The following is a 26,870-nucleotide window of genomic DNA, read 5'->3' as shown; positions in this document are numbered from 1 at the left end:
TCCAAACTTTCTGTTTCTGTACCTATTTATAGAACTTGGAGCATTCTGTTACAACCAAGTGGCTATAGATTTCAAGAAACTGCACCTTGGCTCTAAGTAACAGAACTGTGAGTCTCATTAGGAATAGAATCGAACCCGTGCCACTAACCCAGTGGGGCAACGGGGAAGGGGAGCAACTGCAGTTTTGGCTGTGGCGTTGAGGGGACCGTCTGCAGCCTGCAGCACGGAGTTGACATCTCCAGGCCAGAACAAGCAGAATTACCCTCAGGGAGTTCTTTTGACCCACTCCAAAAAAAAAAAATAAAAAATAAATAAATAAAGTATTTCAAAGCAGGGCACGGTGGTGCACATCTGTAATCCTAGCACTCAGGAGGCAGAGGCAGGCAGATCTCTGTGAGTTCGAGGTCAGCCTGGTCAACAAAGCCAGTCCAAGACAGCAAAGGCCACACAGAGAAACCATGTCTCCAAACAAAACCAAACAAAACAAAAGGCATTTTAAAAAGTGTCCTCCCACCTCAAGGCTAGCTTCAGGGACAGACATAGCTGAAATCAGATGCTACCCATTGGGGTCAGCTGGGTTTTATTTTCAAGCGGCCACATACATGGCAATCGCATTAGTGGCTTTTCCCATTGAGGCGACAAAAGATCCAACAGAGGCAAGTTAAAGAAAGAAACGTTTATATGGACTGAGTGTTGGAGGAGGACACAGCCATCAGGGCGGGCATGATGCCAGCAACATGAGGCGGCTGGTCACAGCGCATCTGCAGGGAGGAACAGAGAGAGGTGGACGATGGCGGTTAGCTTCTCGCTGTTGTTACCTTCCAGTACCCCGGCTCATGGGATGCCATGTACATGTAGGGTGGATTTTTTTTTCTCACCTCAATTAATCATTCTAACTCTCTTGGGCATGCTCCAAGGTTTATCCTGGGGCATTTTAGATCCTTCAATGGACAACCGAGTCAGTCATCACAATTAGTCAGACCCGTGAGTATGGAAGTAGGATCTGCCCTGTCTCTGCCCAGTGGGAGGTGAAGGTGGTCTCTCCCTGAGAGCACGCGGTGTTTGGATGCTCTTCTCTCCTGTGCCTCTCCTCTTCCCTGGACTCAGCTGAGCTTTGACCTTCCCTGTTCATTCTAGGCAGTCTGTAACCCTGCAGGTGGTGGCCACTCTGTCAGGGTGGCGTGCTGTTGGGAGGTGACCCTGGCCAGTTGGTCTATAGAAGGCTGAGGGGAGAGGAGGCTTTAGGTTGTATGTATCGCTCCCGAGAGGGCTGTGGGATTCTCTCTGGGTGGGGAATTGGGCTGGCAAACTTGTCTGCTGTTTTCTAGTGCTGTTGTGTTTCCATACTTTCAATTGCAAAACTGACCATGGCTACACTGACGACGTCAACTGGCTCCTGTTGGACGATGCTTTCCTGTCACCTACATTTTGGACAGTCTGTGATTCCTCATTACCTGCTTTGCTAGGGCTGGCCATGAAAGGCCCCAGGAGGCTCCTTCGACAGTTAGTACTGTCAGTACCACATCTGGAGCCTCACAGGAGTCTCTGAGAGGGTTTCTAGACTGGAGACCCATCTTAAATGTGGTGGCACCACACTGGCTGGGGCCCTGGATTGAATAAAAGTGGGTGGAGCGTGGGCATTCATCTCTCTCCTCCTGACCGTGGACCAGCTGCCTCCCACTCCCGCTGCCACGCCCTTCCACTCTGATGGACAGCGCCCTCACACTCAGCCCAGGTAGACCGTATCTTAGGTTGCATTTGTCCGTATTCTGTCATACCAATGAGAAGAGGGACAGACACAGCTCTGTGGATTCAGCCATTAGGGCATCTGGTGAATTCAGTGGGGAGGAAGACACACCCACACAGAGTCTCTCAAACTCTCCCCTAATGTGGCTCAGTCAATGGAGCGCCTGCCTAACACTCACAACCCGGGGTCCAGTCCACAGCACTGCACTAACATAGTTTGCTGGCATATGCCTATAATTCCAGCACTCAGGAGGCAGAGGCAAGAGGAATTTGGTGAGTCTAAGGCCAGCTTGGGCTACAGAATAAGACACCATCCCAGAAAAAAAAGTGTGGGGTTGCTCTGCGGAGACCGGTTTGGAGGCTGCAGTTGTGATGTGTCTGGGATTCATACGTTCGCGCCACCACACTTTCTTGTTCTGTTGGAGTCTCTTGACATTTCCTCTGGCGCTGGCTCAGTTTGTTGTGTAGGCTGAAAGGCAGAAGAAAGACTCATCTTCCCCAAAGACCCCACCCAAGAGTTCTGAGCACGGCACACAGGGTCTCAGTTCTCTTAGAAACGTGCTTTGCTGGGCTTTTGTCCTTTGAGGTTTATCCTGCGTCCTCTTGCCCTTTCTCCGAGCTGCTTAGCTCTCTACTTTGAGTTGGCAACACAGCCCAAAAGCTGTGTTAACCAGGGCTGAGTGAGGCTGCAGGGTCAGGAGAGGGACAGATGGTGGCTCCATCTTTGCCAAGGAGGAAGAGGAAATGGTGGTTTGGGATGGAGAGTGAGGCTCCCCGGGGTACACTGCTGCTGTGCCATGGCTTCTAGGTGGTTTTTAGTATTCCAACCCCGGTGATAATGTAAAGTATCTAAACTTTGCTTCTGTTTCTAATTTATTAGTGTATAAGGCTTTTCAAGAAGTTGAAAAAGCAGAGCTTTGCATTTTATAGATTCAACAGAGGATACTTAATATTTGATAGCTCATATAAAATGCATGCTAAAAAAAATGTCACGCATACCCAGCTGACAGAATGCTAACAACAACAAAAATACATTCAGCACAGTTTTTAGTGGATAAAGTGAAAGGTACCACCACAGACTGATCTAGGTGGCTTGCTTTTAGTTAAAGCACCAGATAATGCAAACATGAAGTTTTTTCTTTCTTTTTTTCTTTCTTTTTTTTTTTTTAGAAGTACAAAAGGTTTTATTAAGTATAGGGATACAAACCTTCAAAGTGTCTATTTCTTTCTTTCTTTATTTTTTGCACATTTTTTCTCCTTTATTAATTTATTCTTGTTACATCTCAATGGTTATCCCATCCCTTGTATCCTCCCATTCTTTCCTCCCTCCCATTTTCCCCTTATTCCCCTCCCCTATGACTGTTCCTGAGGGGGATTACCTCCCCCTGTATATGCTCATAGGGTATCAAGTCTCTTCTTGGTAACCTGCTGTCCTTCCTCTGAGTGCCACCAGGTCTCCCCCTCCAGGGGACATGGTCAAATATGAGGCACCAGAGTATGTGAGAAAGTAATATCCCACTTTCCACTCAACTGTGGAGAGTGTTCTGTCCATTACATTTTATAAGGTGTCCCTGTCAGATAAACATGTGATCACAGTGGATAGGAAAACATCAACTTTCAGAGAAACAGCTACACACACACACACACACACACACACACACACACACACACACACGGGATGGGATGATAGTGTAGAACTAAGAATGTAGACCAGGCTGGCCTTGAACTCACAGAGCTACATAGTGAGACCCTGGCACAAAAAACCCCAAAACCAACTGCACAACCTTCTGGAGATCTCCTGACCTAACGGGACAAATAGCTTCCACTACACAGATTTTATCCAGTTACATTTCCTGTTTCGGGGCAGGCTGTGCTGGCGTGTACAGTCCAGGGTCTTGATGGAACTAGACAAGCTTTTTCTCACTCAGCTGCATGCTACCTTGGTTTAGACACATTTCTAATGTTGCACATTAGAGAAGTCTGCAATGTAAGTGGACATTAGTAGAAAGTAAAATTAGAGTGATACAAAATATTCCTACAACCTTAGAATTTAAAAAAAAAAAGAGATTTATTTCTGAGTATCTGTGAGCGCCTGCCTGCCTGCCTGATGCAATTCTGTCTCTCTTTCCATCTGTCTCATTTCTGTGTCTTTGCTAGCTTGCTTTGTTTTCTTTCTTTTCTCTCCGTTTTCCTCCACTCCCCCCCCCCCCATCTCTCACTCCTTCTCTCTCGGCTCTCTCCCTTCCCCTCAACCGCCCCCCTTTTCTTTTCCCTGCCCTCTTGTCCTCTTGAGGTACCAGGGGCTGAACCCAAGACCTCACATCACACATACTAGGCAGGCACCGGACCACTGAGCCACATTCCCTCCCCATCCCAGAGGCCTTTGCGTTGGCTACTTCACAGTTCTGAAGGACTTTTTTCTTCTCACAAACTACTGCCTTCCATATTTTAGCACAGGATTTCTTGTTCCCCACCTACTATTCCTGGTGCAGCCTTGGCTTAGGAATAACAGCAGGAGAGGTGAAATGTCTTAAACCAAATTTAAAAGGTTCCTGCATTCTTGTAAGCAAAATTCTTTGAGCGTTTGCATACCGGTTACCAAGGCACTCAATTATTTAAAGAACACGGTTAGGTGGATTAAGTTAATTAAAGACACAGGAGAGGCTGTTCCCGAGCCGCCTGCCTACCAGTCAGAGCTACCAGCAGTGGCTCCTGGAGGTGCTGAGCTGAGGGAAGTGCCCCTCCACCACCCGCTGTGCCTGGCCTGCACAGCCCTACCAGATGGTTCTCCTGGGGCGCATGGGGTGGCAGGGTCCCCTGCAGAAGGGAAGGGCATGCTGTGTGGACCAGCCATCTGTCACCCACACTGCTCTACGTCACCTCCTGCCATGCCAAAGGAGTCCAAGCTTAGCAGTCAAAACCATGAAGACAAAAAGTCAGAAAATGAAAAAAACAGAAAGAGCAGGCCAGAAAGCAAATGTCTAACTGCAGCTCACGGAAGATGAGGTGAGCCTGCCTTTGCTCTTGTGGGAGGACAGCCCGAGGATACTGTCTCCTCTCCACCTCACTCAGAAGTCGGCTACACTGTTTCCTCTGGCTGCCCCTTGCTGTGCACCTTGTCCCCAGCCTGCACAGGCTTTCTGTGTCTGCACTTCCTTCTGAATGTCACCAGCAAAGACCACAGGAAGGGCACTACGAGGTCAGATCATCATGAGTCTGTCTGGCCTTAAGGCTAGCAAAGTCCAGTGTGACGTCAGAGAGGGAGAGGCACTGGCTGACTTTAGTTTGTTGTTATTATTTATTTAGCTTAATGCAACTTTTTGAGACATGGTTTCCGGTATCTCAGGCTGGCCTTGAATTGCAGCCAAGAATGGTCTTCAATTCCTGATTCTCCTGCCTTTGTCTCCGGAGTGTTGGGATCACAGGCGTAAGCCACTCTAGCCTGGTGTGTTGAGTGCTGAGGATGGGATGCAGGCTTCCGGCATGCCGGGCAAGCACTCTGCTGTCGGAGCTAACATCCCCAGCCCTTTGCGACACATCTGAATGTAGGGACAGTGGGTATAAAGCCATCCAGTGGCGACTGAGGTAAGGTAAGGCTGGGTTCTCTTTAGTGTCACCTCCCGAGCGCACTGCTCTACCTAGACCCCGCAGACCCTACTTCCTGAGTTGAGGATTCCCTCTTGTGTTCACAGCGCAGGGACAGTCCTGCAAGTTCAGAGAGCCCCCAGAACACTCTCTGCAGAGGGAAAGAGGCACAGAGGTGCCATGTAAGAGGCTCCTGGAAACACATGTGGGCCTCTATAGGACTTGATGTGGGTGGTGGCAGCTATCTGAGCAGCTGCCTTGGAGGAGGAATGGCGTATGACCCACTGATGCGGGTGAGCTTGGGCTGGTGATGCTGCGAAGGCCATCTGCTTGGTACACATGTCCAGTGGCCAGCATGAGGCTGTCCACAGAGTGCATAAGTACCAGTCTTGCCTGAGTCTGGAACTACCTCCAGCAACAGCAGCCAGTGGCACTGAGGTGCAGGTGTGTAAAGAAGGGCTGGTCCTTGACTCATGGGCAGCAGGAGTCACTGTCATGGTGTGATACAGGGCCTATGTGCCAGCCAAGGAGAGGGAAAGGAAATCGGGCAAACCTGGCTTCTGCAGCACTAAACAAGGGGCCTTGCTCTGAAGAGACGGTGTGCACAGGCCCTGGATGTGGGGGCAGAGAGGCCAAATGAAGGAGCTGAGCTGTGGGCAGAGCGTCCCTTGCAGTGTCCTCAGCGGATGTAAACAGAGCATCACGGTGTCCCTGGATTTGTTAGGGTCATAGTCTTGGCCCTGGCAGCTCCCCAATGAGCCAGGCTTGGCCACCTGACCTCAGTAGGCCAATTGAAAAACAAACAAACAAACAAACAAACAAACAAACAAAAATCAAAAGGCAAAGAGTAGTGAAAAGCACACAAGAAAGCAAACACAGTCCCCTGCGGCCCCCACGTCCATCTTCAGGGCCCTGACATGAGGTGTAGACTTAAGAGGCCAAGAGGATGCACAGTGAGTGGATCCAGCCAAGGGGTTAACTTGCGAGTGAGTCACTGACCCATCATGGTCTGGCCTTCAGTCTGTGCTTTTAGGTGGCCTCACAGGTGGTCAGAGATCTCTTCCTGGGAGACAAGTTCACCACCTAGCTGGCACCAGGCCTTTTCCTCTTGTCAGCCTGAGACGCCTTGGGGGGGGTGGGAAGTTCCAGTTTCTTGAGGACCATTATTTCAATAGTCTGATAGGCCAAGGAAGGCATGGTGTCTATTTAGAGCATCTTTATCCCTGCCTAGATGTTTGCAGTCGTGCAGGCCCCAGGGAGCCATGGGTGAGGGAGCTTGCCCCGGGCCATCCCTCTGAGGTCACTGCTTACTGAGTGAGGGCCAAATGCAGCCTCGATGGTTGCTGCAGACAGGAGTGCACCTCCTTTGGAACCACCATGTTCTGTGTTCTCTCACCTCCCCGTGACGACTCGAGGCTCATACTTGGGGTATTATGTGCAAGACTTGGTGGGAAGTTGCACCCACCAATCCAGTTCTCATGGACGCAGTTCTGGGGTGATGGGGAAGCTCTCAGGGGTACAGACCGCTGTGTGTTCCAGGATGAGTCGCAGATGCTCTTCTGCACCTTTGGTGTGGGTCCGAGGGGCCGGGCATCCAGCTCCTATGCTCCTAATTGTCCTGGTAAAACCTTGACTGTATAGTGAGACCACAACAAAACCAGTGACAATTCAGCTCTTACGTGAGCCCCGCCATTCCCATCTGTAAAGACACGACACTCTTTCTGTGTGTCTAGGATACATATATAATTGATCTTGCGCGGTGAGGAGTTGTATTATCAGGGCAGCCTCTCTCTGTGTGTGTGTGTGTGTGTGTGTGTGTGTGTGTGTGTGTGTGTGTGTGTGCGCGCAAGCCTGTGTGTACATGTGCTCGTGTTGGCTGCCTTCCTCCATCGCTCCATGCCTTGTTTTTTGAGACGGGGTCCCTTACATTTCATCTAGGCGAGCCTCAGGGGTCCTACAGCCTCCCCCCGCCCCCCCCCATGCACCATCTCTACTTTGTTATTGTTGTTTTGTGTGGGTGCTGGGGATTGAACTAAGGTCCTAACGCTTGTGTGGCAACCCTGAACCAAGGTTTTCTAAATACAGCTCTTTGTACTATATAGTTGTTCAAGGTAGTTTCCTAGGGCACTAGCTGCAGAGGGAGGGTGACTGACTTTTCTCTAATGTCTGGTTAGTCTCACTGTTTCTTAGGACATGGGATGGGATGCTGGTCCAGCCCCAGCTCCATCCAAGACAGCGTGGAACTCACGCAGTTCTTGTGCCAAGGCCCCGCCAGAAATCCTCACCTTAAGGTCTGCCAGCTTCTGCAGAAGATGTGATTTTTCATGCCACACGCTCAGGCTCACACTTGAAGCGTCTCCTTCTTGATGCTGTCTTTGAAAGGTGTGAACTCAGGAAATGAGTATCATCCTGAACCGGCATGTACAAGAAGCAGACACTCCCATAGCGCATGACCAGGCAGGTCCGCAGAAGTGTTTGACATGCAAAGGCGACCCATCAGACTTCTTTGGGCTTTGAGAGGTTAGTGGGTCTCCAACTTTTCAAGACAAGGTTTGGCATTGTATCCCAAGCTGACCTAGGATGCTAATGTTACAAGTGTGAGCAACCAAAGACTTTTGACTATAGATACCTGCTATTTAACCTCAAATTATCTCTCTGTTAATGTCAAGGTCAGGCATTCTGGCCTCCAATGTGTGACACTGAGATGTGGCCTCCTGTCTGCTGCAGGAGAGCTGTGGGCCTTCTGTCTGCTGCAGGAGAGCCAGGAGCCTTCTGTCTGCTGCAGGAGAGCTGTGAGCCTTCTGTCTGCTGCAGGAGAGCTGTGAGCCTTCTGTCTGCTGCAGGAGAGCTGTGAGCCTTCTGTCTGCTGCAGGAGAGCTGGGGGCCTTCTGTCTGCTACAGGAGAGCTGGGGGCCTCCTGTCTGCTGCAGGAGAGCTGGGGGCCTCCTGTCTGCTGCAGGAGAGCTGGGGGCCTCCTGTCTGCTGCAGGAGAGCTGTGAGCCTTCTGTCTGCTGCAGGAGAGCTGTGAGCCTTCTGTCTGCTGCAGGAGAGCTGTGAGCCTTCTGTCTGCTGCAGGAGAGCTGGGGGCCTCCTGTCTGCTACAGGAGAGCTGGGGGCCTCCTGTCTGCTGCAGGAGAGCTGGGGGCCTCCTGTCTGCTGCAGGAGAGCTGGGGGCCTCCTGTCTGCTGCAGGAGAGCTTTGAGCCTCCTGTCTGCTGCAGGAGAGCTGGGGGCCTCCCGTGTGCTGCGGGAGAGCTGGGGGCCTCCCATCTGCTGCAGGAGAGGTGGGGGCCTCCTGTGTGCCTCAGGAGAGCTGGGGTCTCCCATCTGCTGCAGGAGAGCTGGGGGCCTCCCATCTGCTGCAGGAGAGCTGGGGGCCTTCTGTCTGCTGCAGGAGAGCTGTGAGCCTCCTGTGTGCTGCAGGAGAGCTGGGGGCTTTAAAGTCTGCTGAGATTTTTCCTTCGCCAGTCTCAAATGGTGGCCGGGAGAGGTCAGGAGACTGAGCAGGGAGCAAGCGCAAGGACTCGAGTTTGGATCTCTAACATCCACACAGAAGCTGGGTGTAGTGGTGTGGCATGGTGTGTGGTTCCAGATCCAGGGAGAAACAGACAGGAGAATTCTTTGGCCTTGCTGGCAACCCAGTCTAGGCAATCTGTGAGCTCCCACCGTGGTGAGAGACCCTGTCTCAGAACATAAGGAGGGGAGGGCTCACAGCAGCTGTCACTCAAGTTCCATGTGATCTGACTCTTTGCATGCCCCCTCCCACCCAAGCACCCTAGTCCTCTGGAAAAGCAGCCAGTGTCTTAGTGGCAGCCAGTGTTCTTAATGGCTGAGCCATCTCTCCAGCCCCACACCCCATCCCTTAACTGTCATTTCGCGCAAGATGGTAGGCAGGGAAAGGTCTTTATTCTTAGAAGGACTTTGGAATCTGTTTTTCCTCGGTCTCTCTGTCTTGCTTGTCCCTTGGCCTTCCCAGATGCTCAGCTTATCTCTGTAGTTCTGTGTGTAGTTGGCTCTGAGCAGAACAGTAGCACCGTGGTCCAGAAGAACTGGGCCTGGGAAGGTGGTTTTCAGGCAATGGCAGTTTCTTCTGTCATCCTTAGAAACCCAGTCCTGGGTCAGCAAGATGGATCAACATGTTTAAAGTCACCGATTGCCCAAACCTGACACCTGAGCTCTCTCCCTGGAACTCACATCAAAGCAGAAGAAGAAGAAGAAGAAGAAGAAGAAGAAGAAGAAGAAGAAGAAGAAGAAGAAGAAGAAGAAGGAGAAAATTGACTCTACAGAGTTATTTTATAGCCTCTCCATATGCACTTTGAAACACATGCTTACTCACACACATCACATAGGTGTTCACAAACACACACACACAAATAAATACACAAATACATAAATGAACAGATATTTTTAAAAGCTATTCTTGTAGTAGATGAATTTAACGGGTGCCTCTTCATACAGAAATGAAACAAGGTTATATATACATATATGTATATATATATTCCATATATACTTTATATTTGCATTTATTTATGTGCGTGTGTGTGTGCACACATGGGTGTGCAAGTGCACATGCCTGAACTTGAGTGCAGAGACCAGGGAGGACATTAGTGCCCTCATCCACTTGGTCCTCTGAGGCAGTGTCTCTTCCTGAGCTGGGAGCCTGTGCCTGGGCTAGGGGCAAGAGCCCACAAGCTCAGCTGGCCCTTTGTCTTTGCCCCTTCGGAAATGGGGCTGCAGGCATTTGGGGAAATGCCTATCTTGTTATGTGGGTGCAGTAGTTTAAACTCTGGTCTACGGTTGCAGAACTGGCACTCCCAACTACTGAGCTGTCAATCCAGCACCCATATGTACTTTACATGTATGTACATATGCATGCGGGCACATACCCTTTCTCTTGAACCTCCGCTATCTTCCCTAGAAATTATCTGACGGGAGTGTGTGTGCTTGTGTGTGTGTATTTTTAGAAGAACATTCTGTCAGAATGTGTGTCATGGAGCTTGTCCTCGGGGTGTTCTCATGTAGGTCGGCACATCTAAATAAACTAGACTAAAATTCTGTGTTTGGAAAATGTTGGCACCTCCCTACAGACATCTGAGGGATTCAGGAAACCTCACTGAATCTAGGAATATTAGGCCGCATTGCTGTCCTTAAATGGCCCGTTTCCTAAGAGGTGGTTTGTAGTTTTAGTGTCAAGTGTTATGTTGCCCGCCTCAAAAAATCATACCAGGGTTCTAACTTGTCTAAGATCCCCACTAATCACCTGTAAAATGTCACATTAATTCAGAGCTTAGAGATGGCCTGGGAAGGAGCCATTTTTAATTGTTTCTAGTGCAGAATGTTCTGTGTGTAAGCAGGTGGTTTTCTGTTTGTGCAGAGCAGATCTTAAAGGAGGGGAGGGACAGCGCTGAGGGTTCAGGAAGGGAGCCCTGCTGTGTGCCAGAGGAGCAGTTTCCCTCCGGTACAAGAAGGGGGGAGCTCACAGATCTGTGTCTTCAGGAAGCAGTGGCCCATTTGTGCATGTGTCATTAGCTGGGTGTGGCAGAGGAGCCAGGTGCAGTGACCAGGTGCAGTGACAGGTGGCTCTTGCTGCGGGACTTCTGTGTTCTTCGTGTTCTTCGTCGTCTGTGTGTGCATGGACAGACAGGCAGCCCGATGTGATTCCAGTCTACGGGTGGCCACACTAAAACCGGAGCACACAGATGTCTTCTGTGAAATGTCAGAAGGCAGCGAGGACTCAAGGGCTTATGCCCCAAATGGGCTGGGGGCTCAGTCAGCAAGACGGATGGTAACTGCGCTTTGAGCCTAGAACTTTCTGAGGGCACAAACAAGCCTTGGTATCAATGGGGGGGGGGGTTAGAGTGCATCTATTGAGCTTTGGTGACAGTTATTATTTTGATAATTGTTCTTTCTTAAAAATAGCATGTATGTATGCATGCGTGTATGTATGCATGTATGTATGCATGTATGTATGTATGCATGCATGCATGTATGTATGTGAAATGCCATGGCATGTGTGTGGAGATCAGAAGACAACTTTTGGGGCTTGGCCTCTCCTTCCATGATGTGGGCCCTGGAGACTGAACCCCTTCCCATGACCTGGCTCCCTAGATGCCACCTCTTCAGCACCCCACCACCTCCCAAAAGCACCACCCAGGGGAACAAGCCTCCACCATAAGGATCTGCAGGAACACTTTAGATACAAACTCAGACAGAAGGGGAGCAGGCGGAGAGGGTGAACTCCCTTTCTTCCTGCCCATGGCGTGAGCACCCTGCTCTGCCTAGTGAGTCTGCCATGATGCACAGGCCCAAAGCATCAGGGATAACTGGCCATCGGGTCACCCCCTCCCCAAAACTGTGAGCCACAGTGACCCTTCCCTCCTTGTAAGCTGCTTCTGCCACCGTTTGCTGCGGTGGCCACTGATGGCTACCAGGGTGGCAGCAGGAAGCAGACCCTGGGCTCCTGGGTCTGCTGCATCCATGAGGTGTGACCCAGCGGAGCCTCGCCTCAGAAGTGCCCACCAGGGAGCCATCTGCCACCAAGGGCCGTGCTCTGCACTTCCTCTGAACCACATCACGAAAAGCTAGGTGACACAGATGGACACCTGGTGGAGAAGTTTTCCAGTTTGCCAATTTGCCCCACTGTGCCTGTCAGGTTTTGTCAACTTGACAGAGCTAGAGTCAACTGGGAAGATAAAAGGGCATCCATTGAGGATTCACCTCCATGAGTTTGGCCTGAGGGAAGTCTGTAGGATGTTTCAAGATTAATGACTGATCTGGGAGGACCCAGCCCACTGTGGTCTGTGCTGTCCTCCAGCAGGTGATCCCAGGTGGTGTGAGAGAGCAGCTGAGCAACCCCGGGGAGCAAGCCAGTGAGCCTCTTCCTCCGTGGTTTCCCATCAGCTCCTGCCTCCAGGTTGCTGCCTGGTCCTATAGATGATGAACTGCAGCCTGCCAGCCAGGCAAACCTGCGCCTTCCTGAGCTGCTGCTGCTCATGGGTTTGATTGCAGCAACAGAGAGACCCAACAGGTGCGAGCGCAGAGGCTGAGAGCGCACAGCGGACGCTTGTCCAGACAGAACAATTGTCAAAGGGCCCGTGAGATGGCTCAGCGGGAAAAGGCACTCGCTGCCATGTCTGACAACCTGAACTGAATCCGCAAGGCTCACATGACGGACAAGGAAAAGTGACTCCTGCCAGTTGTCCTCTGTCCTCTGACCTACACACACACACACACACACACACACACACACAAGAGAGAGAGAGAGAGAGACAGAGAGAGAGAGAGAGAGAGAGAGAGAGAGAGAGAGAGAGAGAGAGAGAGAAGAACAGCACAAGAGACAAACAAATAAACATGACCTTAAAAAGAACAATTGTCAAAGAAATAATTGTTGTTTCCAGAACTCAATGGCTCAATGGACTCGTTGTGACCCGGCTGGTCCACAGAGCTTGTTTGTGCCCTTGAGCTCAGCTCAGGAAGAACAAACAGTGCTGAGGTAGCAGCAGTTCTCTGGTGTCGTCCGTCATTGTTCGGCCTCAGATGTGAGGTTCTCCTGTTAGCGAAGGTCAGTTCGCATCCTCATCTCGCTTCCTTTTCAGGAGCTGCCCCAGGATCTGTGATCTCAGATCCAAGGGGACAATCTACATACACACCCCAAAAATGAAACTCAATTTGGTTCATACTAGAACACACACACACACACACACACACACACACACACACACACACACACACATTCATCTTGTTGTCTTCCATTACTGTAACAAAACACTCGAGACAATCAGCTTATAAAGAGCACGTATCTATTTTGGCTCAATGACCCACTGCCCTTGCTTTAGTTCTGATGAGGCAGAGAGCATCATGGGAAGGAGCAAATGAGGGTAAAACTGCTCAGCTAGACTGAGTGACCAGCAAACCCCAAGGACCCTCTTTCAGCCTCCCCAGTGTCAGGGTTACAGTGCCTGGCAGTATGCCTGTGGTCTAGGTGGGTGCCGGGGGTTGAATTGGGCCCTGATGTCTCCACGGCAATCTCCTCAGTGGCTGAGAATTCTCCCCTAGAACATTTCCACGACCTTTGTTACATTGCTATATGCAAGCTGCGTTGGCTATTGGCAGGAGGATGCAATGCATGGAGATGTCCGTTGGACAGATGAGCGGCTCAGAGAGGAGAGCCATTCTCACTGATTGACGTCGACAGTCCTGAAAGCTTACCCCCTAAACAGGAAAACAGGGTGCGGTGTCCCTGCTGGTCAGCTGCAAAGGAATTAAGTCAGAGTTTCCACCGTCTTTTCTGTTGACTTCGCCTGCAGCTGCTTAAACGCCTTTAGTTTCTTTCTCACCCTCCAGTTCATAATTTTTCTTTATCCGTTGCTGTCAGGATCACTGCAGAGGGTGTCACCTTAAAAGACACCCTAAAAGATGGGGTGGGAATTAAGCTGTGTGAGGAGACCAGAGTGGAGCACACAGATTGCTAGGAGCTGAGAGTGTGTATCGTGGGGACAGCTTCATGGCCCTGTGTCTTCTAGCAACCGTGAAATCGCCGCTGTGTGGTGTTTTGCGTGTGCACACAGCTAGGGATCATCCCACTTTAACCTCAGGATACTTGCATGAACTAGGAAGCAGCATTGTACAAGGGATACCTGGGAAGCTGAGGCAGAAGCGTTTGTTGATCTAAGTCTTCTGCCTCTGATGAGCTGGCGTCCTTTCCTCCGGCAGCCGCTGGGGACGATGTCCCCTCCCTTCACACTTTATGAGGGTTGAAGACCGGTTTTGTTCTAGCGCTAGGGTCTGGGGCCAAGCGGTGCTGTCCTGATAGCTTGTGGGTCTTTTGTGGCCAGGGCCACATCACAAACACAGCATCACGTAACAGTGAGATGCTGCCACTGTTAAGGACATCGGCTATTCATCCAGAGGGCCCAGTTTGAATTCCAGCACCCATACGGGTAGCTCACAACCATCTGTAACTCTACCTCCCTAGGATCTGACACACTCTTTGGGCATCTATGCACACTACACACATGCGTGCACGCACGCGCGCACACACACACACTCCCCCCCACATACACAGAAATAAAAATAAAATAAATCTTAAACAAAATATCACCTCCTTGTCACTCAGCATTTTGAGTTACCTTTGGAGTCTGTCTTCCCAGCACATGGTGGCTAGTAGTTTCATGAGAAAGAAGACAGGTTAAAATCCTGAGCTGTCTGTGCAGCCTCCGTGCCTGAGGGAATGCCTGCAGCAGGGACTGTGCGCCCCACGCTGAGAGTGCATACCTACTAAACCTTTACAGTATAATGATTTTGAAACCTCAGGGTTGTGATGGCTTCAGGGTGATTGTGTTAAACCCAGAGGGGATCTGGGGGAGTTGTGAGGTGTGGGGAGAGTGACAGGTGGAGGACCCAACACTTTAGTATGTAGGTCCTGCCATGCAAGTATGAGGACCTGGGTTCAGAGCCCTGGCACCCACATAAGAAGCTAGATGTGTGTACCCTTTAAGCCAAGCACTGCTGGGGGCAGGCAGGATGCGCAGATCGCTGGGTGAGCGCTACCTCTGGCCTGTCTGAAAGGGGGTTTCAGAGGAGGTTAGCACAGGGTTACACTAAGGGGATCCACCCACCAGTGTGCCTGGCTGTGTCCACTGTGTCGGATGCTGAACAGATTAACTCACTCTGTCTCCTCGTGCTGGGTCACCGCCTTCTGCCCTCGGATGTGAGCACCGGTGCTCTCAGGCTGGTGCTCTGCTCACTGGAGGCCGGAAGCCGGAGGCTTCAGAGAAGGACACGTTCCTGCCAATCCCTTGTAGGAACCACACAGGTTTAAGAAAAAGATAGTAAGCTGTGTGTGGAGGTTGCAAAGCTGGTCAGTTTCCAGAGGACGAGACAAGAGGCTGCTGGTCTGTGTCTCTGTCCGGGTGGATTGCAATGCTTGGCTCTCCTTCCTGGGCCTGCGTCCCCAGTGCCCACCAAGCTAAGGACAGAGATGATACGTTGTCACATTGCTCCATATCTTATCAGTTACTGAAAAGAAACAAGGATAGTAACCTCTCCAGCTGAGCTACCATTCTCAAAAGCCTCTGGTGACAGTAAGAACATTCTAGATCTGTGACTTGCTCTGGTGTGCCATGTGTTAAGCCAGAAAGGTTCTCCGAGATGCCATGAAGGTAATTTAAGCACCGGAAGACCCACGCCAGCCCAGCCCTAGGGTTTAGGTTCTCACGTGTGGACTGTCCTCATGTCTTAGCATGATTATTCCCAAGATGGTGTTGCTGTACTGGGAGGATCTGACTCACAAGGCCAGGCCTGCTTCCTGCCTCAGGTCCCCTGCTTCCTGTCCCTAGCTCTCTACTTCCTGTCCTGGTCCTCTGTTTCCTGCCCCAGGCCCCCTGCTTCCTGTCCCAGGTTCACTACTTCCTGTCCTGGTCCTCTGTTTCCTGCCCCAGGCCCCCTGTTTCCTGTCCCTAGCTCTCTACTTCCTGTCCTGGTCCTCTGTTTCCTGCCCCAGGCCCCCTGCTTCCTGTCCCAGGTTCATTACTTCTTGATTCCCAAAGATGTGCCGAGTCCATCATCACCAGCACAGAAGGAGCTGGTCCTGTCTGCCACCATGCCTTCAGCACCTCGGAGGACTGTGCCCTCTCAAACTGGGAGTCCACACAGCTCATAGGTTGCTTCTCTCAGAGATTGCATCACAGTGACGAGAAAGCGGCCAATTACACTAGAGATTAGTCAGCCCACTGCTGCGGCCTTTGTAAGGGAGGCCTAAGATTGTAGAAGGCTGACTTCCTGTGAGCACCTCACTTGTACGCCCTCCTGAGGCTCACAAGTGCAACGCTGTGTGGCCAAACACAGCGGCTGAGGAGCAGGAGACTGGATCTCTCTTTCCAGGAATCTAACTCTTTCTCTGCTGTTTGGAGACACTCGGTGCCTTAGTTACTCTTCCTTTTGGGATAAAATACCCCAGCGAAAGCAATCAAAAGAGGAAGAGTTTGGAGGCTCACGATTCTGTGACGGCTCTTCGCTGGGGCAGGAACCTGAAGCCTCTGGTCACAGTACATCCACGGTCAAGCGCCGGGAGCCATGCACGCCTGTGCTCGGCGTGATTTCTCCTCTCTTGTGCAGCTCAGGAGCCCAAGCCTAGGGAGTGGTGCCTCCCACAGTGGGCTGGGTCTCCCCTCACTGACCAGTGTAATCCAGACACTGTAACCCCCCACAAGCATGCAGCCTGACAAACAACCCTTAACTGGCACTCACTTCCCAGGTGATTCTACACTGTGTCATGTTGGTAATAAAAACTAACCCTCACACATTCCACTATGCAAAGTGATTAAGTGATTCATAGAAACATCGGGGGGGGGGGGGGGGAGGGACGGGACCGAAATGGCCCTGGGTCAGGATCTATGACATGCTTGTAACTTTCAGTCTCTTAGCCGGATTCTATTACAGGAATGAAAACATCTTCCTGCAGCTGGATCCCAGCCCTATGTAGTGATGGTGTTTAAGTAGCATCATTGTCAACATTGTAAATGAGATGTAGTTAACTTCTAATAAAAAGAGGTAGCAAAATTTGAGAGTAAACATTGTATCCTCAAGCTGTGTGCATGTGCGTGTGCGTGTGTGTGTGCGTGTGTGCGTGCGCGTGCGCGTGGGCGTGCGCGTGCGCGTGCGTGTGCGTGTGTGTGTGTGTGTGTGTGTGTGTAGGGCAGAGGACACTCGTGGGTGTTGTTCCTCAGCGGCCATCCACCTCGGTTTTGCAACAGGGCTTCTCACCATCCCGTGGCTTGCCAGCTGAAGCCGCAGCTCTAGGATTACAAGTGCACACCGCAGTGCCCTACCTTTGCCCATGGGCTCCAAGGATGGAACGCTGGCCCTCGAGCGTATGAAACTACACTACTGCACGAACTGTCTCTCCAGCCCCCTCATCCCCAGAAGAGTTACTTTTCTATCCCCTCCCCAACAAAAACCTAAATAACATTTACTGGAACAGATGGGACAGAAGACAGGCTGTGTGATGAAGATGCCACACTTTTTAAAAAAGTGTTTGTTTACATATTTATTTTTACTGTGTGTGGGAGTGTATGTATGTGCCACGTGCATGCAGGGTCTGTGGACGCTAGAAGAGGGCACTGGATTCTGCTGGAACTGAAGTCATGGGCAGTTGTGAACCCCCATGTGGGTGTTAAGAACAGAACTCTGGTCCTCTGAAAGAGCAGCCAGTGCTCTTAACCCTGAGCTGTCTCTCAAGCCCCATGCCACACCTACAAAACTACTAAGTCATAAAAATACCCCCTAAAAGGGAATAAATTCCCAAACAATACACAATTTATCCCCTACCTCAGACACTTTCTTTCCTCTACAAAGTCCCTGCCCGAGTCGTTTCTGTCTCTTGAAATCCCTGCTTACCTGTCCTGGCCTGTGTGTTCTCTCACTGCCTCACACTCTCAGTCACGAGTTCGGAATGCCTCTCCTATGTGTCTGGTTTGCTGTGGATCAATACAAGGCCACCTCCATGTCTCTTTTTGGTTATCACTGGAGCAAGCCCCCCCCCCCCCCCGAGCGTCTGATCACAACTCTACCTTCCAGAGACTGGGAGCCCGGTGGCGAGCTGCCTGCCTGACAACTGCTCCCCGGTGGCCACCTGCCTGCCTGACAACTGCTCTCATTCTTCGCCATGAAGAGAAACCGTCAACTTCCCCTTCTTCTGTACATCGCCTGCATGTGGCCCACTGTGTGGAAGCCCCAGCTGTCCAAATGCCAAGCTTAAAATTAGCCTCAGCATCCCAGGAGCTGTTGGCTGCGTGGGGACCAGATGGATTCAGGAATCGGTGCTCAGAGAGATGGTTCTTCACTGTTTGGGGCATGTGCCACTTGTGAGAACTCTACAGAAACGTGCATCTTGCGGGTGATGTGTGCGTTTGCACGTGGCTTCGGAAGATGACGTGTGGCTCACTCTTGAGCTGTGCACCTTCTGGGGCAGTGCTCTGGATAATCAAGGGATTTCTGCTGTGTGTGTGTGCGTGCATGCTCATATGTCCATATGTGTGTGCGTGTGTGCCTGTGTGTGCTTGCTCATGGTGTGCAGAGGCCAGAGGAGGACAGGGGGTATCCTGGTCTATCACTTTTTTTTTCAAGACAGGGTTTCTCTGTTATCTTGGCTGTCCTGGACTCGCTTTGTAGAAGAGGCAGAGGCTGGCTTTGAACTCACAGTTGGGACAGGATCTCTCACTGAACATGGAGCTAGAACATTTGTCAGCAAGCCTCTGTGACCCTTTTGTCTTCCCTGCCCCCTTACTGAGGACAGCTATGTCATTTCTTGAGCCCCAAGAGAGGTGTTTGTTTGTTTGTTTGTTTAATGTCAGATACTTGAGAATGAAGCAGAATTTGAATCTACAACTGAGGCTTCATAGAATTGTTCTTTTAAAGCAAGATTTATTCCCAAGACAACATTTTGAAACCCTTTTCAATTACACTCATTTTTTTCAGAACTTAATGTCATTAACAAAAACAAACAAACAAACAAACACACTTAGCTGTCTCTCTTGAATTGCCTTGTTGAGACACACTGCCGTGTCAGGAGGTAGCCCTCAGGGATTTCAGACACGGTCCAGAGAGCCTCCTGCCCGGCTGTGCTCTTTCTTGCCCACTTTGGTTGTTGCCCCAACAGGTTGTTTTGATAATGATTTCGAGGAAAGTAACACAGACACAAGTTCTGACTAGCCCTAAAGTAACCGTGATGGTCTGCTGGCGGGGCAGGTGATGGGGTCTTTGAATGTCTGGGAACAGCAAGAGGGGGACCGTGTGGAGTTCTCGTGTGTGCTCACGCTAGAGTAAGGGCGAAGAGGTGTGGAAAGAATTACTCAGCCCGTGACTCACGGGATTTTCCTTTCTGCGAAGTCGTCTTTACAGTGCCTGCCCCGCCCCTCCCGCCTTTACTGCTTCTCCTCACACACCTTTACTTGTCAATTAGTCCTTCTGGAACATTCCGTCTGACTTTATCTACTTCAGATGGGAGTGTAGTTTGGCTTATAGAGATCGTTGAGGGTCCTGTGAGGAGAGGGGAGGGGAGGGAAGGATTGAGTCCTGATGAGCGCGGTGTCCTGGCGTGAGTTTCCCTGGGTGGTCTGAGGTGAGGCGGTACTGCCCTTTAGCACACTCCTCCCCCTGCTCAGCCCTGAGGCGTGTCCTACATGGGAGGCTTCTTTTCATGAGAGGAGCTGGTTGTGTTCCATGACACCCCAAATGTTACCAGAGGGGGTCGTGGGCATGCGCTGGGACAGGCTGTCTGCATCTTGAACAAGGAACTGGGCATGAGACTGAACAGCTGTCATGAAAATGGAGATTCATTAAAAGTAAGAGTAGGGCCCGGAGAGATGGAGAGATGGCTCAGAGAGCTGAGGGCTGGAGCTCTGATCTCGACACTCACCTCAGGCACCTGCCTCTCTCTGCTCTCTGCAGGAGTCTGCATTCACGTGCACAGACACTCAGACATGCATTTGCCCATAGCATTTTATAAAGTTTTCTTTCTTTCTTTCTTTCTTTCTTTCTTTCTTTCTTTCTTTCTTTCTTTCTTTCTTTCTAGGTAAGAATGAAAAGATGCTGTCCACAGGATGGGAGCAGACCATTGTGGGGGGGGGTCGAGAGCCCTGGCTTACGATTCAGGGTTCCTTCCAAGCAAAGGGCAAAAGGGTGGACCTTTCTTTGGCTGACATAGGTAATTGATGTTCTGTTTGCCGGAGCACTCTTGTCCAATCCGCGGCGTGGTCGGGAACATTCTGAACGAAGCCTTCCTTCTCGTGGTTCGCAGATCCTCTTGCCTCACAAATGACTGTCGAATTTTACAGGAAGAGCCTCACACCTAAACCTTCACATCCGTCCTCACGGCCCACAGGCATGTTTCCTCAGAACTTACTCTCTGCTTCCTGGCCACTCACGGAGCCTCCTCCTTCTTCCTCCTCGCAGGCTACGGCCACACGGTGCCCTTGTCAGATGGCGGCAAGGCCTTTTGCATCATCTACTCCGTCATCGGCATCCCGTTCACCCTCCTCTTCCTGACGGCCGTGGTCCAGCGCGTCACCGTGCACGTCACCCGCAGACCGGTCCTCTACGTCCACATCCGCTGGGGCTTCTCCAAACAGGTGGTGGCCATCGTCCACGCCGTCCTGCTGGGGTTCGTCACCGTGTCCTGCTTCTTCTTCATCCCGGCCGCCGTCTTCTCCGTGCTGGAGGATGACTGGAACTTTCTGGAGTCTTTCTACTTCTGTTTCATCTCACTGAGCACCATCGGCCTCGGGGACTACGTCCCGGGGGAAGGCTACAACCAGAAGTTCCGAGAGCTGTACAAGATCGGCATCACCTGTGAGTACCCGCGGCAGGCTGCACCTCCCGTGTCGGTCCGTCCCCCATGTTTCCACTTTGCCAGCCAGCTTGCTTTCTCTTCGATGTATTTTCTTTTTCCCCCCTGACTTCGCATAGCTTTTTCTCTTTGCCAGTCCCACTACAATTCTTTTTCTTTTTCTTTTTTTAATTTTTTTTTTTTCGAGACAGGGTTTCTCTGTGTAGCCTTGGCTGTCCTGGACTCGCTTTGTAGACCAGGCTGGCCTCGAACTCACAGAGATCTGCTGCCTCTGCCTCCTGAGTGCTGAGGTTACAGGTGCGTGCCACCACGCCCGCCTTGTTTATGTTTCCAGTGCACCTAAAGTCACTGCTGAGTCTCTTGGATGTGTGTATGTTTTTATGTGCGGTGTGCAATGTCCCTGTTTGAGCTTGTAGAAGTCAGAGGACAGCCTCCTTGGTCCCCCCACCCCCGACCCCGCACCGCCCCTCTGTTTAAGACAGGGTCTCTCTGGCTTGTATTTCATCAAGTAGCCTAGACTGGCTGGCCAGTGAGCTCCAGGGACCCACCTGGCTCCACCTGCCATCTTGCTCTCTCTGCGATTACAAGTACAGGCCTGGGCACCAGCTTTTCCCAGGGGTTCGGGGGATCAGCCCAGGGCCTCACATTTGCGAGGCTCTTCCCTGCCCAGGCCATCTCCCTCCTTTTCAGATGGTGCAACGGGGATAGTAGCTGACGCTTAGTAGGTCAACTTACTTCACGCTGTTACATATTTTATAGGCAAGAAAATAAGGCCCCAGCTCGTAGCTAACATCATGTTCTTTAATTATTTCCGAGGCCCTTCTCAAGGTGGTCCCTGACCTTGTTTGTATGTTTGTATTTATGTTTTGAAGTTACCCGACACCAAGTATTTTTATAATTTATGCATGGAAAATGAAGTAGGCAACACAGTTTCAATTAAAGTGCCCGCCATACAAGCATGAAAACCCTAGGTCAGGCCCTTAGTATCCACATAAAAAGCCGGGCATGGCGGTATGCTTGAGTGGGAGAGAGACACAGGAGGACCCCCACAGTCACTGACTGGTCAGCCTAGCAGAAACTGCAAGCTCCGGCTTCAGCAAGAAACCCCATCTCAAAAATAAACTGGAGAGCCTTTGAAGGCATAAACTGTGGACCTGTGCGTCTGCACGCACATTCACTGGCAAACATGCCTGCATGCACACCTGCACACACAGCACACAATCACTGCTTACTCTCTGTGTGAGCTCGCCCTGTGTGTGCAGGACATGTGGCAAGCAGTCCTGGCACAGTTCCCACTGCTGCCTTCTCTAGAACCCAGCTCGCCATGGCTTCTAGGAAGTCATGGACTCTTGAGCAGCCAGTGCCTTCAGCCTGCCTTGTTGTTTTAATCCCACGGTGTGGTTGCTGGAACCTGTGTGCTTGAATAGTTCCGTGAAGTGGTGGCTCACCAGGAACAAAGCCGGCACTCAGAAACCCTCAGTGCTTTCCATGGCTTCTGGCTCCAGTCCAAGCCCAGTAAACATTTGCCAGAGTCCTGCAAGGAGGGTTTCAGATTCCTTATTAGAGTCTGTGTATGACTTGGGGGGCCACCCTACAGCCCACCCACCTCGCCTGTTGACTGTTTAAGTTCCTCCAGCTCAATAGCACGGCAAACCACCTCAGTGTGGAGATCTTTTTGAGTTTATACTTCCTATATTCGAGATCTTGCAAAGAAATAGGACTACTAGCCCCAAATGGACATAATTTTCTTTCTTTTCTTTTTCTTTCTTTCTTTCTTTTTCTTTTTTCTTTTCTTTTCTTTTCTTTTCTTTTTGTGTGTGTGTGTGTGTGTGTGTGTGTGTGTGACTCACAGGTCACAACTCTGAGGTCCCCAAATGGAGCACTTGTCCACACAGTCACTGGTGTCTGAGTTCCCACCCTCCTCAGATGGCAAAAAAAAAAAAAAAAAAAAAAAAAAAAGTTCTAGGTCTTTTGTGTGTGACTGCGATAACAATATGGGCGTCACCTTAGCTTTCTTTGAAGCCAGCAGGCAGTGGTTTCTCTTCCGTTTTGCTTTCTAATTTCTTCGTGAGCTAGCGAAGTAGACTGTCCCTGTGGTTGTGTTTTCTGGTTGAAGTTTTCTCTGTGTAACTTACCCTTGCCTTTCTCCTGATACCCCAGCGCTCTCAGCTTCCCACAAGACCCTGAGTCCTCCCACAGGACACTGAGTCCTCCCATGACCCGCAGTCCTCGGTCCAGTGGGGACCGTTTTTCAGGCAGTCAGCCAGGACAGATTTTACGCTCTGTGTGTTCAGAGCTTGACCATCCTAGGAGTGAATGTTCCCAAGGTAGGTAGGATAAAATCCCAAAGCATGCCTGAAACCCCGTGGGCGCTTCGGACAGCATTCCAGAGTCTGGTTAAATAATAGCAGGAGGAAGGAGTGGATTTGGCTACTGCCAAACACAAGAAAGCCCCTGTGGCACCAGCTTACTGTCAAAAACAACGATTTAAGTCAGAGATGCCAAAACCATCTGCCCGTCATATCCAATGCAAATTTTAATGTTTCCTGTCTGTGTGTTTTCAGATCCAATTTCTTGTCCCTTTTTGTGAGGGTTCTCTCTCTCTCTCTCTCTCTCTCTCTCTCTCTCTCTCTCTCTCTGTGTGTGTGTGTGTGTGTGTGTGTTTAATGTTGAAACTGACTTAAAAATCTCTATTTGCCCATCACAAGTTCTAAGAACTTGCAGTAAGATGGCTTACCCAAATGAGTGGTACCACCTGCCCTATTCATTACAAAACAAATGTCTCATGGCTTTTAATGTGTAGCACAATTCAGTTCACACACCAGCATCCAGACCATGAGGCTTCTGTTGCGCGTGTGCGCGCGCGCACACACACACCCTCAGCTAGTAATGTCCAACTTTCTACAAGATGAGGTGTCGCCAGAAACCCAACAGAATGGTTTTAGACTTAGACTTAATGGAACAGGGCGTATGAATTTGTTTAAACACTGGGAGAGGGCTGGAGAGATGGCTCAGAGGGTAAGAGCACTGTCTGCTCTTCCAAAGGTCCTGAGTTCAATTCCCAGTAACCACAATCCTGGCTCACAACCATCTATAGTGTGATCTGATGCCCTCTTCTGGCATGAAGGTGTACATGCAGTCAGAGCACTGTATACATAATAAACAAACAAACACTGGGAGAGTTCCCTCACCGCCTCAGAGCTAAGTGAAGGCAGCTGTGTTTCAGTTTGTGTTCACCGACCTGTTATAGGCAGTGGTTAAATGTCAGGAAGCAACCGCCTACAGCTGATGGCGCTGGCTTAATTAGAATTCCCTGTGTCAAAGGATGCTGCCTTTTAGTGCCAGAAGGCATTTTAATGTGGTTTCTGTATGATATCACATAAAGAGTGTTCATTACTTAAAGAAAGTCGAAGCCAGGCCTGCGGAGATGGCTCAGCAGGGTTGCCAGATGAGCACTACACTCGTGAGGACCCAGCACCCACACACATACCAAGCAGGGCTCAGCTGCACACCCGCAGCCCCGGTGCTGGCTGAGGCAGAGACCGAAGGCTCACCGGGGCTTGCCGGCTGCCAGCCTACTGCCAGGCCCAGTGAGAGACTCATCTCAGGGAAATAAAGGGGAGAGTGACAGAGCAGGAAAAGCAGTGTCCTCCGGCATCCGCGCTCGCATGCACGGTACGCCCTCCTCCTTGTGTGAAGCCCACGCACACATCTGAAGCCGGTGGCTGTGACAAATCCAAGGCGGCTCATTCCTTTTTCTCTGCAGTCCCTCCTCGAGCCGTGGGCCACAGACATTCCTGGAGATAATCTGGCAGTGGACCCGCTGGAGAACTCTTGTGTGTGTGGTGCGGTGGGGTGGAGGAGGAGAGGTCACCCGGCTTGAGTTGGTGGTCACCAGGTCGAACTGAGACATCGCGGCCTCTTTTCTGCCTCACAGGTTACCTTCTGCTGGGACTCATAGCCATGCTGGTCGTCCTGGAGACCTTCTGTGAGCTCCACGAGCTGAAGAAGTTCAGGAAGATGTTCTACGTGAAGAAAGACAAGGACGAGGACCAAGTCCACATCATGGAGCATGACCAGCTGTCCTTCTCGTCCATCACCGAGCAGGCGGCCGGCCTGAAGGAGGACCAAAAACAGAACGAGCCTTTCGTGGACCCCCAGTCGCCGCCCTATGAGGATGGCTCTGCGAACCACTGAGCGTGGGCCGTGGATGTGAGGCAAGGCCGAGCCTTGACTGTGTCCTCTTTTACTAGAAAGTTAAAGCCAAGATGATTATCATTTTGAGAAATGTCGACTGTTAACAATGTTCTAGGAACACAGAACTCTGGGTTCTTGGGGGGGGAGTGGGCCAACGCGACGTGCACCTGTGATTCACAGGGGACGCGGTCACCTGGGCCGCACGCACAGCGTGCTACAGCGGATGGAGGCGGGTTTTATATTCGACCGGGGACTCTGGGTTTGCATTCCAGTCATTTTGCTGACAGCTAAATAGCAACGTTTATATTTAAAAATAACAACAACAACAAAAAACTATAGAGATGTATTTTATAAATAGGTTTAAGTGCCCTGGCTTGCATGTGCCTACCCAAAATGATTATTTTTATAGAGTCTAAATTAGCTCTATTTATAATGAATAGGTTACCATCCACTGTGTACATAGGACATATAAATATGTTTATATCCTGTACATATGTGCACATGTGTGTAGGCTACCAGGTCCCCAGTTACTTCTTAAACCAAGATAAGAGATATTTTTTTTTCTTTTTGATTTCTCTTTATACTGAAGAACCCAGAATCGCCACAAGCTAGGAGGCCTAACAAAACTCAAGAGAAAAGTCCTGTACGCCACTCTCTGACTGTGTATGTCTCTACTCTCTTACGGGATGGTGTGAGACCAGATGGCCAGTGAGGAGGAGGTGGGGGAGGGACACCCCTATGTCTGCCCACCTTACACTAAAAGCACAGAACACAAAGTCTGTACCCGCAATGGACAGATTAAGTCGGCTTCATCTGAGGAGTCTACACTTGGGAGCTGAAATCAATAAAACCATGGCAGGTTGCGAAATCGTGGTTTGCTGTGTCCGGTGTTTTCCTCTGGGTACATTGTCTATAAAGGACCCGCTTTAGAGACACTAGACCTGCTGCCATGGACTCTACCCACCTGATGACGACTGGGCGACACTCCGGGTGGCCTCATCCCATGGGGCAGCTCGCCCCCTACTGCCTTAGTCTTCCAGCCCTGTGTCCCTGGTGCAGAGCAAAGCCCTTCCTCACCGCATGAAGTTGCATCTTCCCTCAAAACAATGAGGCTCTTTTGGGGATTGGCTTAACACCACAAAGCCATCATGCTGGGTCATCTCTGGTGACCGCTAGTGTCAGCATGACCTTCCTCGTGTTTCTGAATGTGGGCCATGCTGCCCAAGAGCAGATATTTTCCACGACGGCCTTGCGTCCCAGAAAGCAGGCTTCTCTCAAGAGACAGACAGGAGTCAGAGGCCCACAGCAGGCAGTTGGGGTCATAGGATGAGTTTAGTGCGTGGTGTGGTGCAGCCAGAGATCTGAGGGGTCTTGGAGTATAAATCTCAGCCACAGTGGGTCATGGGTTGAGTGCCTTTGGTTTGACAGTGAAGGAAGAAAGGCACTTATTCCCACAGTGTCTCCATGTTATTGTGGATGGGAATCCAAAGCATGGAGCACGAGGAAGTGCACAGAGGGAAGGAGTTGTGGCACTAAGTAGCCACGTGGACTGAGGAGATGGCTCAGTTGATGCAGAAGCGATCACACGTGAGGGGTAGACCTGCTCTCTTAGAACTGGCACTAGCAAGACAGTGTTGGCTTCTCTCTCTCTCTCTCTCTCTCTCTCTCTCTCTCTCTCTGATTTTTTTTGAGACAGGGTTTCTCTGTGTAGCCTTGGCTGTCCTGAACTCACTTTGCAGACCAGGCTGGCCTCGAACTCACATTGATGGGCCTGCCTCTGCCTCCTGAGTGCTGGGTTAAAGGTGTGTGGCACCACACCTGGCTAGTGTTGGCCACTCTTTAAAGCAGACCCCCCTTAACCTCGCACTCTCACCTCCCCCCACCCCCCAACCTCCCCCACCACGTGACTTGGCTTCTCACTAGCCTCTGCCTCTTAGAAGTCCCACCACTTAACAGCAGCACAGTGGGAGAAAGCTCCCAGGTCACTAACCCTTAGG

General features: G+C 50.8%; 1 protein-coding gene across 2 annotated transcripts in view; it reads left to right on the top strand.

Annotated features, from left to right (window-relative positions):
• KCNK1 (potassium two pore domain channel subfamily K member 1) overlaps positions 1-25,741 on the top strand; it is a 32,512-nt gene extending 6,771 nt beyond the window's left edge. For both annotated transcript variants that reach the window (XM_084756626.1, XM_084756625.1), the window contains 2 exons: positions 20,283-20,678; positions 24,614-25,741. In XM_084756626.1, the coding sequence (XP_084612752.1) occupies positions 20,283-20,678; positions 24,614-24,873 (656 nt within the window). In that variant the 3' untranslated portion in view covers positions 24,874-25,741. The remainder of the gene's footprint in view (positions 1-20,282; positions 20,679-24,613) is intronic.
• Positions 25,742-26,870: the final 1,129 nt, after the last annotated feature.

Source organism: Acomys minous, assembly GCF_964271855.1.
Source record: "Acomys minous genome assembly, chromosome: 14".
Taxonomy (NCBI): Eukaryota; Metazoa; Chordata; class Mammalia; order Rodentia; family Muridae; genus Acomys; species Acomys minous.
The sequence above is the reverse complement of the archived record's forward strand: the minus strand, read 5'-3'. Positions and strand labels throughout refer to the sequence as shown.